Here is a 20,573-nt window from a genome sequence, read left to right as displayed (position 1 = left end):
TAGGAATGAATGAGGCCCTGCCCCCAAGGCTGTATTCAAATTTATAATAGATCCATGCTTTCGCCCTGGAGCCCAGTGTTCGCTTCCTGTTTATTTTGAAAAAGACGGTATGCATCGAGCAAGTAGAAACTGTACATATCCTGTGAAAACATTGAAAAGACACAATGCATTTAACATGTATAAACTGACACGGTGTCCCTGAACATCAACAACAGACAGTTAGGTATCTAGTGCGTCATATGTAGAGTTGAATAGCACTGACCAGGCAGCAATGTTTGTCCTGTTGGGATGAGAATGTGTTGGAGGGTCACATGACCAACAGAAGAAGCCAAGTTAGCATTTGTTAGCCTATTTATTGCAGTGGCATTTAGCTGTGTCTTTGGGACTATACCTTGATGTTTGAGGAGAACCAGATACAATATTGGATGCTTGGTTCCATTAATTCCTATAAAAGTTTCTTAGATGTGTATGAAGCCAAAAAAAAGCTTGATTTTCACAGTATGAAATTATCCTGATCTTCCACAATGCCGGGCCCATAAATCTTCTGCCGGCCGAGCAGTTAACTTTAGGTTTAGCGGTCCTCTAACTTGGATGGGGATAAATTTGACGTAATTGTGTGGCCCTTTAAGACTGTCATCAGATCGCATTGTTCAAATCTCAATAGTGAACAAATCATTTCCTTGGGATTATGAGGCTAAAAAAATGTATCCATTGGTTTGCATCTGTTTCTCAATTAAAATCTATGGGACAAAGTCTTTTTGTGCTCCATGGTGTCACATAACCAACCCTGAAGATGTAATTCCATGTTTGGCCACTGTGTAAAATTTACTTCAAAACCCGTCTCTTTTTCAGGGGTCTAAACACTATCTGGTATTTCTTTAGACACTGTGAACAAATATGTTGGAACTGTTTTTCTAAATCGACCCACATATTAAAAATTAGAGAAGATTCTTTTATTATATCACAGTAAAAAAAGAAGTATAAAAGCAACTTATATTTAAGGGTTTCTACACCAGAAAATATTTGTTTAACTCACAATTTATTGGTTATTTGACAAGCTTAGTTTGTTCATTATGTGAAGAAAGTAGTCACTACACTGTTTCCCATAGTTATGCTAAGCTAAGCTAACTGGTTGCTGGCTCTAGCTTCATATTAGCCTACAGTCATGAGAGTGGTGTTAATCTTATCATCTAACCTTCAGCAAGAAAGCGTTGGTATATCTCCCAAAAAGTTAAACTATTCTTGTAAGTGACTCATACAACTCCAAGTATGAGTGCACTGCAGCATCTCATGCCAGACACATTCCTTTCTGTATTATTCTTGACTATTTTAGACTTCTGTACATAGTTTGATATAGCAAATGTCTTTTTTTAAAGCGAAATAAGTTTTATAACAAGAAATAAATCAATTTTTGTAGAAGCCTCTTGTGGGTTTAGGGAGTTGAAATAGTCTAAAAATATAAAGAGGGTAAGACTGATATGCTCAACGTGTGGGTCCGAAGTTGCTCTTGCTTTGATTTGAGTTAAAAACAAGTCAAGTGCATTTCTGTAGCCCTTAATCACTGTTATGCATAATCTCAGCGGGACTGTCAGCACCCACATTATGAAAACAGTGATTGAAAAAAATGACTCCTCCAAACTAAGACCCCCTCTGAGAAGAAGAAAAAACTCCCACTAGGGGATCAGAGGGGGAAAATACACAAAACTGTAGGAGGTCCTGCCAGTTGTCTCATGGGTGCAGAAAAGGGGCAAAGATTCTGGACACTAAAGCAATGTTTATCTAAAGTTAACATCCATGTGAGATTACTGCTCATTTTCCACAACACGCTATGTACATTAATTCGTCACAGATTTAGGGGACATTTTTGCACAGGGACTTTATTTCAGTTTAATCAAATCTTGGCACAGGTGCTGAGAAATGGGGAGGGATGGGCAAATACCTTACTGGTTGGGTTGTCGTGTGAAACGTAGCTTTGTGTACATAAGGTCGAAGACAAACGACTGCCTGACATTAACAGTGTGTCAAAGCAGAGTGAAGAAGTTCATGTCTTCATGGGCTGGAGACCATAGATGGGTGTTTTCACTGAAACCAACGTCATGATTCATGCACACAGTTGACTGAAATCCCCTCTACAATCTTACAAGAAACTCTTCCACTGTGTTGTTTCCATGTATTTTAGTTATAGTATCAATACAACCATTTCAGTTAGGTTGTAATTACTCTGGTCAATGAGTAAGACATGTAATGACTATGTGTTTACAGCTTCTCATGACAGTTTCAAACCCAGATTAGGCTACTTTTTGGTATCTAACTCAGCAGGACTGAGAGCAACGTCTGTGATACTCATTAATTATACAAAACAAAGGAGCCTGCAAGACTTCCAGTAACACTGAAGCTTTAAATAAACACACATTATCTGATATGTAATCACTGATTTAGACAGTTAAATCCTATGACTCTTTGAGAGCTTTACTTTTAACTTTATCTAAATCTTGAAGTCTGCACTTGTCCTTTGTGGGAGCTCTTTTATGCATAATGGGTAATAAACTGTATGACTCAGGAGAAATACTACTCCACCCACTCTCCCCTTAAAATATGTCTGCTTGCTGAGCCATGTTGAGTAAAACTGAAGATAAGCTAATTCAATAAAGAGACTTCAACCTTTAGTAAAGGAGATGAAGCAATCTGCTGTCCAACAATTTAACATTGATTTTTCCTTTCATGGTGCCGCTTGTTAATTCCTATGTGTAATGTAATGCTGCAATATGTTAAATACAGTGCACTCTGCTATAACTAACAAGGTGTGCAGCAATTTTCAAAGTGTCTGAAACACTGTTGTAAATCACCAGTGATTGATCACTGATTCTTGGCAGCACGGTGGCACTGTGAAGTAGCCTCAGCCAGGGATTAATTAACAGGCCTACTGGACGGTGTCAGGTTCCCCCTGGCCTTCACCTGCAAAATCTCCTAGATAAATGCAGACCACAAAAAACATAAAATGACAATAAAGAGATGAAAAACACCAGCAAAGAGACACAGAGGCTCACAGCAGGTTTTAAAAGTGGCAAAACAATAACATACACAAGATGTCTGTAGGAAGATGCAAAGCAACTACAAAGAGACTCAAAATGATCACAAATTAACACAAAAATATTACAAAAAGTCCCCAGAAGGACACTGAATGTCTACACAGACATGTAAAACAGCTGAGATGTAAAACAACAGATACAAAAAAGGGAAAAATCATAAACAGACACAAAATGACTACAAAGAAATGTAAAGCAACTGCAAAGAAATCAAAAATGTTCTCAGAGACTCAAAATGACCACAGAGAAATGACCACCAAGAGACGCAAAACAAAAACAGTGTGATGCAGAAAAGCTGCAAAGCGACAGAGACTAATAATTACAAAAAGGGGCAAAACAACCACAGAAACTGCAAAGACACACAAAACTACCATGAAGAGACCAAAACCACAGAGGAATGCATAACAACTACAAAGAGACGCACACATAACAACAACAAAAAGTGTGTCTGTGTGTCTGGGTCCTTTGTAGGGGAGATGTTTGGGCATGCAGCATGTCTGTGCCCAAGGTCTCATTGTCTCATAATCCTCCCAAGATTCGACTCAGATGAACTATAACAAGAAGATTACCTACAGTAATACCAGTTAAATACTTTATCCATCCAACATGCTCTGTTTGAGTTTCCATGCTTCACCTTAAAGAATAGAGGGCTGGTGCCTATTGAATGCAAAAACAAAGAGAGTCTAGACCTAAGGAGACGCGAAGGGAAGTCTGCTGTTCTGTTTTTTTACCTTTAGCATATCGCCCTAAAGTAACCATAGTCTCAAAACAGCATCAAAATAATCCACTATTTGTTTGCAGGCACCATAGCAACTACCAGGATGACAGTGTGTGTGTGTGTGTGTGTGTGTGTGTGTGTGTGTGTGTGTGTGTGTGTGTGTGTGTGTGTGTCACTCTTGAAGCTTCTCTATTGTCTTGAGGTCTGGATGGTCTGGATTCCTGCACCTGAGCGCAGACGGATGCAGTGTCCTCACCGTCAGTTCTTGTCAGGCAGTGGGAATGAGCGTTGCTTGATTTTCCCATGTCGTTCACAAACTAGTCACTTCCTTTATGAAATATTAACACGCTGTGTCTAGATGGCACATAGGTGCACCTTTGTTCTTTTGTTTCAGCACGTTGACGTTTGTCACTGCTGCTTGCACATGCAGAGCTCCGACTCTCACCGATAATGTGCATTTGTCGATTGCATATGTTGCATTGCCATCTAAAGGTAACAGTTTAATCTTTACCTCAGTACCAGTTAGTTTTTTTTTTAGTTTTTCTTATCAGTGTTGAATACAATATGATGTCTTACGTGTTATTACAACACAGAGTAGACAAATGACACTGTTCGTAGGAGTAAACGGGTTTGTTCTCCGCGGCCCATGAATGAAGACGGTGTCCTTGCTGCAGCATCGTCGGGTTCGACTTCTGCTCGATGCCCTTACCTGCATTTGGTCCCCTCTCTCTGTCCCCCTTTTCACGCTATTAATCTGTCCTATCCAATAAAGGCGAAAATGCCAAAAAATAATCTTTAAAAAAATAATAACTGCAATGTGTTTGTTTTCCCCTAAACAGAGAAGAACATTCAAGCAGTATTTTAAAATAATAAGAATAGGAAAAAGTAGCCCCATGTTTTGTTATTTAGATGAAGTAACATTTTTTTCATCTAACACCAATCATCAGGTCAAAATTTCTGATATGTCCAAAATATTTGTTTCTGACTAAATATCTGCCAAACTGATCATTAATCATTAATACACCATAAGCAATATGTTTCTGTATATTTATTTTGCGCCTCTTGCAAATTTATGATATGGTTGGTGGGTGTAGTTTCTGGAAAGAGACATTGCTGTTGAGGTTTTTGGGTTTTTTTTTTCAAATTTTTTTTTTTCCCATTTTTTTGGCACTTTGAACACCACAAGCTGTATGCCATTAAGTTTCATTAAATTTGAGAGAAGACAGACATCTCTACAGCTGATTCAGTACTCAGAAACTCACACCAAAATAATCTAGATTGATGAATAGCGCTCCGGCTTAGAGGAAAAATATGTATTTTTGACTTTGGCGTGAACTGTCCCTTTAACTTGCATTTTCACATCTTTGATTCTCATTGTGTTTTTTTTTTACTTAATTTTTACTTTTTATGTGTCGTTTTTATGCATATTTATTTATCATTGAGAGAGACCCACAATTTGCATTGACAATTACAGCTTCTGTGTTTTTTGGTTTTTTTTTGCATTTTATAGTAAATAACCTGAAACTTGGATTCACTATCAGCCTCACTTGTACTCAGTGTTAAGTGCTAATTAGCAAAAGTCAGCGTGCTTAGCGCTAACAAGTTAAACTAAGACGGAGGATTATTTTGTTGTGATCATGTTAACTAAAAGAACTTCTAAGACTAACTAAACTAATAGAAGTTAAACAATGAAATAATAGTTTTTTTGATGTATATTTTTTTGTTGAATCTGTCTGAGTAGTGACCTCCGAGCCGCCCGTTGCACCACATTCTGGGGTAACAGTCACAGCAGTTAACCAGGACTGACCTCGTGGGCCAGTAATAGAGGGTTTGCCCTTCGATGTGTTCTGTGAGTCAGTCTGAAAGTTATATGACTCTTAGTGAGAAGCCACTTCCACCCTTGTGTGAAAAAGTTAATCAGGTCATCCTTGCTCAATATCCACCCATATAAATTTCAAGATAATTTATGGTGAATCTTTTGAAATGTCTTGCTTACAGAGAGACAGATGTGCAAAAACAGCAGCGAAAGCAGCTCTGTGCAAAGTTCGTAGCTGTGAGTCACAGATGTGAGCCTGTAACCGAGTCATCGGAGCCTCCTCCTGATGCACCACACCCCTCCAAAGGCCATATCAAATCCTGCTCACCGATTCAGCATGCACTGTGCAATCACATCCCAGCATGCAACATTTCTGGCAAAGGTTCTGGATTGATTTATTGAACATTCACACTAAAATGTGCTGAGAGGTCAGATTATGTTTATCTCTGTGTTTGTGTGTGTGTGTGTGTGTGTGTGTGTTTCTGCAGACAAAGTTAAACATTCACTTGCACATTGCGCATTGAATTAATCAGTTGAGCATATTGACATTCATTTATCCACTGAAGCTCAGGCAAACAAAAGCCTGTCGTGTCAATAGACCTACCTTGGCTTATTCCAGTAGTTCTATCAATAAAGATATATTAGAGCGAAGCTTGTTCTGTCTGCTTCAGATGCATACTGATGCTTTTGCTGGAAATTAAAAGGATAAATCAAGTACGCAGGAATAAAGGGCGTATATGCTAAAGAATGTGTCATAGTATGGTGCAAGAGATAAAATGACAATGTAATAAGGTCCTCGGGGGTTGATATATATCCCTCAGTCGAGTGCAACAGATTATCACACAGCCACACCCTGTGTGATACCACACCAGACCTCTGAGTTGTGGAGGTGAGAATCACAGCTGAAGTGCACCATCTAGTGAGAGAGCCACTGCAAAAACAGCTAACCATTGAGAAGGGGCATGTATGCTGTGCAGGAGTCACCAATGAATCACCATGCCACACCAAGTTGAGTAGAGTTGTGAAAGTTGTGCGAATTGAGAGTTTAAATGCAATTTGCTGACTATTGCGATAACAGTATAGTGCAATATATTGTGATTTATTACCGTTTTTTCAGCTGCAAATGATGAAAAACCTCTTTCAAAATTTGTTTTATCTAATAAGATAAAGTTTTAGTCTGTTAATTTCACTGAAGCCATATTTGTTTTTCTGCAAAATAGCAGACTATATGTACTATATATATATATACTATATATATTAGACTGAAAAAGCACTTGATTTTATTATTCAAGTGGGCTACCAAAAGTTTAATTTGTATTTACAGTATTAGCCTCGAGTCTCCCCTAAAAATTCGAAAGGGCTTATACACAGTAAATGCTTTGTTCCTTCCAACAAATGTACCTCTTCAAATTAAAGCTGTATATTTGTCTTTTTAAGGAAAAGGCCAACCAGCCAGATACATGACACATTAAAAACAAGATTGTTGTGTTAACTGTACTCGCATTAGTCTCTGCACATCACATTAATAGCAACGTTATGAAACCAAAGTGTATCAGTCTGTGATTCCTTAACATAGCAGTTTGTATATTACAATAGTGAAGTAAAATTCCTGAAATTCAGCTATAGATTTTGATTTCGGTGTGACACCAAAGAGTCTAAGTAGCCCCGTCTGGCCACCCCTGTGACAATTTTTTTAAGGATGCCACTGCTCACATCATGACACTATTTCAGTGCATGGCACAGTTGTCTCACTGTTCAGATTAAAGCTAGATTAGCTAGACTATTTGCATATCCGCTCAAAGACTGTGGTTCAAATGTTTGGGACAAGTTTTCAGCTTGCTTGTATTAAAAGAGTATTTTGTCTGGCAGGTAATGTTACATCTGATCCCTCTCACCTCTCATTTGGAGAATGAAGAAAATCAGCTTTTGCCTTCACACAGAGGATTTAGAGTCCCACAGGCTCCTTTGAACAGGCTGAGGAACTCATTCATTCCTCAGTCTGTAAACCTATTAAATCAAAGTATGGCTTCTGAGAAGTACAGTGTACCTGGGTCAAACACTGAACTAATTTGTTGCCCTAAATCAACTTTTCCTAATGTCTGTTGTGATATTTAGCGTTTGTAGTTGTTGTTAGGTAAAATGTTGTTTTGTATTTATGTGAAACAGCTGACGTCCCAGAACACAAGGCGCATTTAAGATTTTTTTTAAAATTATATAAAGAACGATTTGTCTAATAATAACAAAGACTTATGAATGCAATAATAAAGAAAGATTTTTTTTCACACGTCAGTAGGCTACAGGATGTTTAACTGAATGCTCCCACAGAAAGGCCGGCCCACATTTTTTTCTCTGTTTAACACACAGACAGACACCAAGTATGTGGCTAGTCAGTGCACATAGCTGCATATGCATGCATGCACACCCACAGGACAGTAATCAGCTGCAGGATCTGTCTGAATGGCTGACTATGTTTTTCTGCTCACTCAATCAGTCTAGATTCCTTCAGTGTAATTTTTCTAGTTCTTTTCCATGTCCTCGTTCATGTCCTCGATCTTGGTAACACATCATTTTGTGTCCACTTCGATCTCTCTGCCCACTGCTCTGTTCTGTGAGAGTTAAAGGAAGCGGGTGTGGAGAGCTTATGGGAGGTGGTGAGTTGTTGCTTCAGGATTGGTCCAAGTGTAACTTTTCTTAAATTTTATATCTTGAGCCATTTTTTTCTTTAGCTCATCTGCATCTCTTAACACTGAATGTATTTTAACAACCCAAGGATGAATCCAGGTTGTGAGACAAATACAGCAGCTGCACACTTATGGACATTTTAGAATAGAACTAAATTTCTGGATTTTTTTCAATGGACTGCTTTCATCGTGATCTGCAGGGATGTCTCTTTTAAATAAGAACTGATACCATTCATAATTACACTTGGATTTATCATTCATTATATGCAATCAATTATTTTCACCACAAAAAAAACTCATTGTACGTTGGACCAATGCATCACTGGACACTGAGTAAACAGCCTAAATCCCACAGAGGGTCCATGCTCTTCATGTTTTTCACTGTCTAGGGCTGGGCAATATGGCCTAAAAAAAAATAATTTACAATTTTTTCCTCCTTAAAACTACACAAGATTTAGTATGTCCCAAAACAGTAGTATGTCAAATACAGTATGCCCCAAATACCAAGTACTACATTCAGTCACATTTTGCAGTATGCAAAGTAGCATTCTTTTTCTGGCTATTCTGACCCACAATCCTTTGCGCAGCGGAAGATTAGTCACACCAACTGAGCTGCAAACAAATGACAGCTTGTTGACAGCTTGTTGACAGCTTGTTTACAGCTGACAGAGGCTGCAAGACAGATAACAGTGTATTCAAGTGGCTGGTGACCAGTCGAATAGTATTAATGGGATTATTCATATTTTTAATTGAACAAAATAATCAAAAAGAATACCAACAACAAAAGGACGTAATTATGAAAATAACAGGAATGCATACAATTTCATTGTAGTGAATATATGATATGTTAGTCTACAATGCGTGCAGTTATTACTTAAAAGTTAGAACTACACACATTGCAAAGTAACAATAGCAGAGCTCTCCGTGTTAACCACATCTCTGGAAAACTTGGCAAATGGCGTTTTTTTTTTTTTTTAATCTCCAAAGTAACCGATGTATGAGTTAGAGGGTCAAAGTTTGGGGTGCAGTGCTATGAGGAAGAAATATGTCCCAACTGTGTGCATGCACCCCTCCCCCCCCATGCAATAATACAGTCTTTGTTAGGGCAGCCGCAGTACCTACTAAAAGTAGAAAGAAAAGTATGTGATGTGGAATGCAGCTAGCCCCTGTTTTGCATAGAAAGTGAATACTTATGTGGTCAGTTGTTTATTTTTCACATATTATTCATTTACATGTATTTGTAAAAGATGTTGAAGTATATTTCCTGTTTATTAGTGTAGAAAACTCCTAATTGTATCCACTGTAGTTCACTGTTAAAAGCAACATTTATTGTAGACGCTTCATGTCCCTTTACACTAAGTGTTACAGCCTCATGTCCCTGAACTGATGATGTGTCACTTTGTGTTTCTGTCTTAGACATTTATAACAGTTGTCATCTCAACTGAAACTCTGAGTTTCAATGATTCAGTTGTACGCTTTTTCCCAAGTACGGTTACTTTTCTGAGTAGTCAGCAGAAAAATGTTGCCACATATAAAACATTGTTTGCACAAGCCCTGAGCACATAAAAGAGTGTTACAACACCTCAAATACCTCTTATCAATGCAAACGCACCACCAGCATTGGTGTGGCACCAAGGAAGCAGGTGGGGACACATTTTTGTCTGAAGTGTTTGAGAAAACAAAAGCCCTTTTCTGTTATGAAGTAAAGATGTTGAAAGGATTAAGGTGAAATCGAGAAAGTTGTTTTTCGGGCCATCAGGTTTACTGAAGGATTGAAAGGTGGTTAGGCCTGCAGAGCTCTGGGAAAAAAGTTAAAGCTGTAAGCCTCATTAGAAGTCAAAAGAATTAAAATGATGCATAGATCCTACAATAAAAACACATTGCTTTGATTAAGTTTATTCAATAGGTGTTAATATAAAACCAGATTTCGCCTCGGGTGATGTTGTACTTGTGTTGACCTGAGTAAGTGTGCAGACAGTTTGACATGTTGAAGCAGGAAAATCGGAGGTGTAACTAAAAACACTAATCTCTGGTATTACGCATGCTGTCTTACTGGGACATTTAGTGGAACAGATCCATCCTTGATTAATTACACTCATGTTTCACCTGCAGGGACAAAATCTGGTTTTATATTAACAACTAAATGCTGTGGAAAAACCCTACACCTACAGCATGGAACAAGCTGTAGATTGATCTTAAGCTTCAACACATGGTGACCTTTAATCAGTTTAAAACCACGGTGAAATCTATTGATTACAGGCTGTGTGCTTCTGTTTTATGTAGTAATTCTATGTCACCTAAATCTATGTGCTTTTACGTAAATTTTATTTCTTGTTGAAACTCTTGGATGCTGCTATTCTCTGCCAGGACTCCCTTGTGAAGAGATTTTTGATCTCAGTGGGACAAATCTGGTTAGATTAAGAATCAATGAAAAAAATAAATAAATAAATAATAGAAAGGGGAAAAAAGTGAGTTTTATGTGACACCATCTTTGTTACCATCATCAAGGATGTAGTTGTTTTGTCATGTTTCGTCATCCTTTGGGTGGAACCATTGAGTGATGTGGGTCTTGCCCAGTTTTGAGATTTAAGCATTTCATTTCCTGTATTTTGTTGATTTTTTAAAGCATCAATTTGTGCCTTTTTGGCAGTAGTTTATGATGGAAAAGTCATGGCATCTCCTTGACTTATTGGTTTCTGTGTGATCACGGGGACATGTCCAACACAGTTGTGGACTTTCATGCAATTACTGGCTGTACTTAAGCACTGTGTCACTTTGTGATGTTTAAATATGTCTTGAGAAAGATCCATGTGACCGAATGTTTTTTTGTTTACATACTTTCTTTTTTCCTTTAAAATTTGATCCTCAGGTGATTAGTTCTGCTTCACAACAAAGGAGACAAGGATTGTGCGTGTTGCCTTTCACTCACTTTCTTCGTTCAATGGTGCATAGTTGCAGGTTTTTTTTCCATTTCATGGTAGATTGCAACCATTGCTTTTAAATCTACAAACTGCCACCACTTACTTTACAGGAAGCATTGTTCTGTCTATGATTCACATTCTACAAGTGAATCAAGATAAAAGTCCTCAGATACTTTCATGGTGGTATTGGCAGTTGGCCAAATACAAGTCCAATCATTGCAGAGGAAATTTTTTTAAATCACAATAGTCTTTTCTTTGTCTCATCAGAAATAAATCGAAATAACCGCCCCTTTGGTGACATAAGGAGCAAAAGAATCAGCAGTTCTTCTGCTGTGCTTGTGGGCTTCTCAGAAGTCTGACAAGTCTGAGAACAAATAAAATACACAGCTGAGACTTAAATTTGATCCCTGAGACAGAAGAAATTGTGCAGGCTTATTGTAAGCCTAGTCGTTATCGTAACCACGTTATGACTGACGTTTCAGCCAACCAAAATAGTTTCGCTAAACAATGACATAAATTCTGTATTTTGTCTTTGCTCCCTGATTCACCTTTTTTCCAATCACATCTCAGTATTTTAATGCTTAATTTTAAGATAAAACACAGTGTAAAGAATTTCAAACAGGCATCATCCCTCACTGATCATTTTACTACTTGACATCTGTAAGTGGAGTAAAATGTCTGCCAGTTTCCCTATAACACTATTTTTCCACATCATATGATGTTTGAAGAATAGGTTGATTGAAATTCTTCAGATGCAATCAAACCATCAGTCATCCCTTTCTCAGGCCTCACCCTGCTTATCAGTGTGACTGCGGAGTGAAGGGTTGTGAAATGACAGCAGAGGTAAACCGTGGGTTCAGCCTGGCTCTGTGTATGACTGAGACAACAGGAAGGTGATTATTTTTTACTGGCATGACGGTGTGCTTCTGTTATGTGCAGGCTGCAATGATAATTAAAGCAATAAAACACTCTGGCACATTTTTGCTAAGTTAGACATTAAGTAGTTGTTTGTGATTATTCCAGGTCGTTTTTACGTTGTTTCCATCTCTTGTGATAGGTTTAATGATGGCCTGTGACGATGGGGAGTGCAGTTTCACAAGCAAAACAAGTTTAGTTTATCAGTAACTCGTCCGGCTTGCCCTACAATTTTCAGAGAGGAAACAAACAAAGAGGACCACTTTTCCTTTGTATTTATTCACATGAATGTCTCCTCCTCAGTCGGAAAGTCAGATAACTGCAGAAGTAGAAGAACTGCTTAGATCTTTTAATTAAGTAGTAGAACTATAGAGTAAAAATACTCTTTACAAGGAAAAGTCTGATATTCAGAATGTCATTTAAGTAAAAGTACAACAGTATTAGCATTGAAATATACTTGAGTACCATAAGTATGAGTACTCGTGTCCAGAATGACCCATTTTACATGACTAGAGAATATTTGTATCCATTATTGTGTACATCACTTTAATGTTGCTGCTATTAAAGGTGGGGCTTATTTAAACAATTTCATATACTGTAACTTTACTGATTATAATACATCATAATTTAGTAGATCATTTATATTTATATTTTTAGTCTAAATCTGAAAAGTATCCTAATTAGTATCTTATCAAATAAATGTAATGGAAGTAAAAAGTACAATATTTGCCTGTAAAATTTTAAGAAGTAGGGGTATAAAGTAGCATAAAATGGAATTACCCTAGTAAAATACAAATACTGCAAAGTTGTACTTAATTACTGTACTTTAGTGGATGTACTTAGAGACTTTTCACCACTGGATAATAGGTACATATTTTTGGTGAAGAATAAATAATAATTAATTATCTGCATGCATGCCATATTAAAAGAAATCAAGCTTCACAGACCATTTAAAGCAATTAGTATGTATAATACAAGCGTTATCGTCACTTAAGGCATTTATGTTTTTGTAGTATCAAAATAAGTGAAAAACAAATGATGTTCTTGACTGCTAAGCACATATAAGGAAGCAGCACATAAACAGATTTTCCAGAATGCTTGCATGAGGTGCATGTGCGTAAGAGCTCATACAAAGTCATATTTTTTTTATAAAACTGGCTTTATGGGGTGGTATTTCAGGGATATTTTCAAGGTTTGGTTTACTTTATATGTAATGTAAAATAAGTTGCCTTAATCACAGGGCCTAGACACACCAAATAGACATTAAATAATCAGTGGCATTGAAGGCTGACTGTTATGTCACCTTACATCACCTGTGTCTCAGCCTAAAAATTACATTTGAACACAGCAAAGACTACAGCCAACGGTAAACTAGATGTACGTTCTGTGCATGCGCGAGAGGAAATAATCCCCAAACACGCCACAAAAATTCTATGCAGGGCAACAGATGCTCACTATTATACTGATACACATTATTGTGCTATTAAGCACATTTACAATGAAGATCCCCAGAGGACATAAGGTGTCACCTGTGTAATTTGGATGATGTTGGAAAAAAATATGTTCATTCTAACATGATGTTTGTGTTCAGCTTTTCGTGTTTCAGTTGATGAATGTAGATGACAGAGCATGTTTACATACATGTTTGACTTTGCTCAGTTTTTGTTCAAGGCTAACCATCATGGCATGAAAGCAGTGTGTGATTAATTTAAGTTTATGACTGAAATGTTCTGACACATTGATGCAGTACAGCAGGGACACTCAACTTGCACTCAACTTGCTTTGCCATTGAGCCACTTTTGCAAAAAGACAATATGCCAGGAGCAGTCCTGCACAGGTCAGGTATATGTAATGGATGTTTCTAGGATTGAGGACATTTGGGGTTTAGCCTGGACCTCTGTTGGATGTCAGGGGATCCTCCCCTGCCACTATTTTTTTTTTTTCAAATAAGCTCTGTTTTAATGTTTTTATCCTCTTTGGCACCTTAATGACATTAAAAGTACAAAAGAAATCCCAGTGTAAACCAATTTATGTTCATTACTTATTATAAAATGGTCAGCGGCCATCCAGCACCCCTATCATGGGCCAGATTAGGCACTGGGGCAATAAGTTGACTATCACTGCATTATGGTGCCCTCTTACTCTCTTTTCACTCGTCCATGTGGGTAATTTAAGTATCTTCTTGCAAGAATAAGTTGGCTGGGCACCTATAACACTTTATTAAACTGTAATAAAAATCTAAATTCTTTCATTATTGCAGTTATATTGTCTAAATATTAATTATCACAATCTTGAACATCTTGCCTAGATGCGTACATGACAAAAATAACTTTGCCTTAACTTTAACTGCCTTGCCCTCAACATTTGGCCCCAAGTTTCACTGAGGTGACATTGTCGCTGGTATGTGCCATTTCTGTCACTTCAGTGAGTAAATATTTTACAAGATAGTTACACATTGCAGTTTCTTCTATAGGAACACATTATTTAAGAATATATATGACCTAGGCTTCTAAACCTGCCTTCAAAACAAGAAACTCTGTAATTACAAACTTCTAGTGGTTCAAGACTCCAGAATAAGTGAAGCGAGCAGTATTCGAGGAATGCCCTTTCATAGAGAAACTGTAAAATGTGGAATCACGAGTTCGACCTGAAACAAGGCGGATGAACACCTGCCCACCAGTCACCGCACCCATGCTGATGAAGAGATTGCATAGAGGAGTGGGGGGTTAGCCACATTCTTCCCTTTCAACTACCCCCCCCCAGGCCCTTCCCACTTTGCAGCTTTTGACAGCTATATAACCAAGGAGACCACGGTGATGCTTTCAACTGCAGATCATCTCCAGTGATCCTTCCTGATCCTGATCCAGACCTCCCAGCATGTCTCTCAGCACCAGATCCTACGGCCAGAGGACCATGAGTGTCTACGGTGGAGCAGGCGGCCGTGGCACCCGCATCTCCTCAACCCAGCAGAGCTTTGCACCATCCTCCGGAGGCTTCAACCTGGCCGATGGCCTGGACCTCCACGTCAGTGCCAACGAGAAGGCCACCATGCAGAACCTAAACGACCGCCTGGCCTCCTACCTGGAGAAGGTGCGCACCCTGGAGAAGGAGAATGACCGTCTGGACAAACAGATCAGAGACTGGTACCAGACCAGGACAGTCATCTGCCACGACTACACCAGCTACTTCGCCATCATCGATGACCTGAAGGACAAGGTAAGAGAATGGACACAAATATGTGTGTGTGTATTTTCTGTTATCCGCCTCTTCTCATCTTTAACTGCGAGTGTGTTGGGAGATGTAGGTATGTACAATATGTGGGGATATGACAGTTGACATTGTAGTTAGAGAGCCAGGAGGGCCATCTCTAGCATAGTGTGGAAATAGTGTGATGTGTCTATCAGAAAGCACATCACACAAACAGAAAGGACTACGGTGCGATTCAGTTGTGCGTCACATCCTGTCGACAGGGTTCAGTGTCACAGTAACGCTTACAAAAGGATGCAGTGTAGGTTTACAGCAAAGTCCAACTGAAATATATAAAATGTTGTATCATTAGCCAGTATTTCAGAGTACATCAATTATGCACATGCTGTATGTGTATTTTTTCAGTCAATCTTAAAAAATAATTGTATATGATTATGTGTTAATGTGCATGTTAATAATAAAGTTTTGTGTTGTGTACAGCACTAAAAGAGCCACATTTTTAAGAAATCCTTTTCCAAAAAGCGTAAAAATTGAATATCAACCATTTGATGAATTAGTACATCAGGGGCTGGGGTTTTTTTTTTTGTTTTTTAAATCTCGAGACATTGGTAATCATATCTGTCTAAAAACTGCTATATTGGAGATACTTGTAAACAAAACTGTATGAAACATAAGCTTGATGGTACTTTTTTCCCTGATTTTGTTTTTCAGATTCGCATTGCCTCAAGGCTTAATGCCAAGACAATTCTGGACATTGACAATGCAAAACTGGCTGCTGATGATTTCAAAATGAAGTGAGTGTATTCCCCTGCCCCTCTCTATGATGCCAAATAAATGAACTTTCATGTGCACATCACAGCATGAACTCATGTCTCACAGACAACTCCAAATCTAAATGAGCCACTGAAACCTCTCTGACCTGTTTGCCACCCTCTTCTTTAGGTATGAGAACGAGCTGGCCATGAGGATGACCGTGGAGGCTGACATCGCTGGGCTGAAGAAGGTGCTGGATGAGATGAATCTGGCCAGAATGGACCTGGAGACTCAATATGAGAACCTGAAGGACGAGCTCATCATGCTCAAGAGGAATCACGAAGAGGTGAGAGTGTATAGATGTGGGAGTAGTCGTGCAAACATTTTAACCAATCCAAGGTTTGTGGACGTCAGGCTTTCAAGCAGCAAAACTGATTCGTGTACAATACCCCTAATACATTCCTGCACACAGGCCAACACCCTCTCTGTATGCACAGAACCTGAGAGTGATTTAGTAAACTGGTGATTGATTTAACTCATCATTATCCATCTTTTCAGCAGCTTAGAGACAAACACAAACAGCTATTCGCTGTAAGACAAAGCTGTCACCATTTATTATAGCCATCTATAGAGGCCTAAGCTGGTCAGAGTTTGTACATATGACCTCTGCATCACCTCTGATACCACTGAGGAAATTCCATGTTGGGTTAGTGTTTTTACAAACAGGTCTGTCGTCTTCTTCCTTTGTCCCAACCCGGCCCCTTTTCCTTCTGCAAACTTCCTTGTATTCTTCTTTCCCTCCATTAGCTCACTGCTACTGTTACACACACACACACACACACACACACACACACACACACGCACACACGCACACACACATAGATCAAAGGTCCAAATCCATCAGGTGCTATTGTAATAATTAAAAAATAGTGAATTATTTGAGGTTATTGCACAGACTGATTGAGGTGTTGTCATTTGACCCCTGCAGGAGTTGGCTCTGCTGAGGAGCCAGATGGGGGGACAGGTCAACGTGGCCGTGGATGCTACTCCCTCTACAGACCTGAACCAGGCTATGTCAGATATCAGAGACCACTATGAGGGTGTCATCGGCAAGAACCGCAAGGATCTTGAGTCCTGGTACCAGAACAAGGTGACAAGTTATAGTTATTCAGAACACAGCCACCTCTGCGAACCCTTAAGAGTTAAATTGAGCTTAATTTTCTGAATGGAATATCAGTAATCTACTATAATTGTGGAGTAAAAGAGTTGTTTGTTTGTCTGATCGCTGCAGATGGCAGTAGTGGAACAGGAAGTGATCACACACACAGAGACACTGATGTCATCCCGCTCAGAGATTAAGGACCTGAAGAGCACCCTCCAGAGGCTTCAGATCGACCTGCAGTCCAATTTGAGCATGGTATGTCAACATATGTTCACATCAGTTTGATGTGACACCGGGATGCTACTACATATAATAACCACTCTGTCGATGGTCTAAAAATGCTTATTTTTTGTCAAGAGTTAGCTAGCCAATATACAGTATCTATATCAGTCTAAATGTAACAAAATCGACTTACCAGAATCTTCAAAGCTAATAAAAAAAATCATGTTAGATCTTGAATTTTTACAGCCAGCGTAAAAGCTACCACCACCTGTGTGGTAGTAGCTGTCCATTGATTTTAAATCTACAGCCTGCAGCTGATTAGCTTAGCAGTTAGCAACTTCCAGGAGTCTGCAAGGTGTCACTTTAATGCTGGCACTAAACATAAAACATAAAATGTGACTTTATTAGTTTTTAAGATGCTGGTAGGCAGATGATATTACCTTTAGATGCAGAACCACGTGATATTAGTAAAACACGCCAAACTACAAAAGCCTTGCAGCAACTCCTTGCTGGCAACAAGTAACATCTCATAATGTGATTAATTACTGCTGACTCACCATACAATTTCCTCCTTCAACGACAACAGAAAGCATCGTTGGAGGGCACCCTGGCAGAGACTCAGGCAAGGTATGCTGCACAGTTAGCAAGTCTCCAGAACATGGTCACAAGTCTGGAGGCTCAGTTGTCTCAGCTCCACGCAAACATCGCCAGCAACAAACAGGAGTACGACATGCTGCTGGACCTCAAGACCCGGCTGGAGAGGGAGATCGCAGAGTACAGGAGGCTGCTGGATGGGGAGGATGACAGGTGAGACTTGGTGAAAAAGGGGGAAATGGATTGTATGGGGGGATATATATATATAAATAAATATATAAAACATGTCAACTTCAGTTGAAAACATTTAATGGCAATTTAGATGTTGTGGACTGATGTTTTCTGTCTTCTTTTTCTCTCCATTACCAGCTCAAAACAAGGTAATGCATTTTTCCCATAATATAATTCACATTTAATCAATAAAGTGCAACTTGAGTTTTAACTGGATTTAAGAAATGTGATGCCATCTGCTAATGAGTATTGTATCTTTTCTTTTCCTCAGTGGTCACAAAGGTCATCACAGTGGTGGAGACAGTTGTGGATGGAAAGGTGGTCGACAGCAGCAAGACTGTTGATGTGGACGTGGATCAGATTGAGTGATAAATTGCAAGTATTTGCAAAAAATAATAAAGATCATGCAGTTGAATTAAGCATTCTTGTGTGTGTTTTTTTAAATCATTTATAATGAATAAAAGATCGCACATTTCTATTATTTTCCCTCACTGATAATTACTGAACATTTTGTACAGTAGGCTACATATCATGTGATTCCAATAACTTACATACTTTCCTTGTGTTGTGTGTTAATTAATGTTTCTATGCAAAGATGGGATAAAATACATGTATGAAAGGGATCGCTCGTAGGAACAAACCCCACAAAGAATTATTCCCAAATTCTGCATCTTTAAGGGCTATTTTTCAGCCTTGTTAAGCTTATTTTTTTGGCTTGTATTGTTCCATGTCAATGCTTTTTAACAAGTTGTTTATATAACAAACTCTAATAAACCTCATGTACACTACCTACCTGATACCAAACGGTCATCAAAGTTTCAAAAAAGTCAAATACTGTACACTACCAGTATAAGACTACCCACTTCCTGTACATCTAGTATTTAAGACCCAAACATTCGAAAAAGACCAAACCAAAGCTAAATGGTCCGTTAACACTGGTTTTATATAACTAAGGTGGCTGTATGGCTTCAATAGGATTATGTTGCTGTGTTTCTGATGGATGCAAAGGCATCATTTGCTAACATATCATGCCAAATGTATTAGGACTGTGTTTGATCATTTGAGAGTTCCTCTGCTCAGTGTTGTAGTCACGACCACCTAAACCAAGACCAAGTCAGGGCTAAGACTAGAGTACATGTAATTGAGTGACATCCATCAGTTGTGACCTTGACTGGTGAAACTGAGATTTTAAGGTGAGAATGAGAATTTCAAAATGTGGTTTCAGGACCAACACTACCTCTGTCTCATGGAAATACAATATTAAAAGAGCTTATTAAGATGTGGCAAATGGGAAGGGGCTCTTACCCTCCGATGCACTTTAATTCTGAAAGAAACTTTTTTTTTCAACTGTGGCAAGATTAACTGGGTTTAAGGGATGACCTCCGTTGTGGCATCCTGTACTGCCTAATGTTTTTTTTCTGTACCCATTCCATAACAAAATCACAAAAAAAAATATTTGCCAATTTCTTCATGAAAAAAAAAAGATATGGCAAATCAGCCTTCCTGCCTATTTGACTTTGTAGACAACTGTGGTAGTGCAACCTTGTTAAGTTAAATTGTTAGTCTTTTATTTGTGTTTAAGTTAATTTTTATTGTTTTTCTAGAGCCTTAAAAGCTCAACTTTCACTGGAATAAATGTGCACCATTTATGTTTGTTTTTTCAGTTTCATTATATGCTCTACCCGCTGGGGGCCAAACATTGATTGATGTAGCTTTAATCAGTGTAATGAAGGACTGGGAACAATCCCAGCATGCATTGAGTGAAAGTATAGCAAACAGCGTTGACAAGTTGCCAATCCAGTTTAGCACCCAGAGAGTGGAATTCATGCTCACATCAAAATTTGCATGAGTACTGCTGGAGGAAACAGATTCAAACCCATGACTTGACTGTTGTGAGGTATTTACGATACGTTGCCACATTGGAGGTACAGTGGAGTGGTATAAAAGTATATAATGTATTTATTGGAGCATGCATGCTGTTTGTGCTCTGCTTTAGAGCTGTACAACTGCTGTGTTGTTAAACACAGTGTATCCCCTGGGGCTTCAGTCCTGAACTCACTGGTATCTCAGCGGAAATTGTTGAGGAGAGGGGAGAGCATTATTACTCTTTGCTCTGATTTTACCAACTAACCTCAGGATGCATATTAGCAACTTTATATTGACAGATCCAGTTTCTCTCTCCTTTTACATTCAGGACATAATGTGGCTACAGCTACAAGCTGTTATGATTTTATTAGTCATATCTCAGACCCTCTAAATCCTCTCTT

At 38.6% G+C, this 20,573-nt stretch overlaps 1 protein-coding gene across 1 annotated transcript in view; it reads left to right on the top strand.

Annotated features, from left to right (window-relative positions):
- Window positions 1-18,725, top strand: part of krt98 (keratin 98) — a 28,383-nt gene extending 9,658 nt beyond the window's left edge. The window contains exons 2-8 of the mRNA XM_088075768.1: window positions 14,970-15,353; window positions 16,056-16,138; window positions 16,287-16,443; window positions 17,086-17,247; window positions 17,389-17,514; window positions 18,068-18,455; window positions 18,578-18,725. Coding sequence (XP_087931894.1) covers window positions 15,015-15,353; window positions 16,056-16,138; window positions 16,287-16,443; window positions 17,086-17,247; window positions 17,389-17,514; window positions 18,068-18,292 — 1,092 coding nt within the window. The 5' untranslated portion in view covers window positions 14,970-15,014 and the 3' untranslated portion in view covers window positions 18,293-18,455; window positions 18,578-18,725. The remainder of the gene's footprint in view (window positions 1-14,969; window positions 15,354-16,055; window positions 16,139-16,286; window positions 16,444-17,085; window positions 17,248-17,388; window positions 17,515-18,067; window positions 18,456-18,577) is intronic.
- Window positions 18,726-20,573: the final 1,848 nt, after the last annotated feature.

Source organism: Plectropomus leopardus, chromosome 3 (genome assembly GCF_026936395.1).
Source record: "Plectropomus leopardus strain MGB_pleo_1.0 chromosome 3, ASM2693639v1, whole genome shotgun sequence".
NCBI lineage: Eukaryota > Metazoa > Chordata > Actinopteri > Perciformes > Serranidae > Plectropomus > Plectropomus leopardus.
Note: the sequence above shows the minus strand (reverse complement) of the source record. Positions and strands in the feature narration are given on the sequence as shown.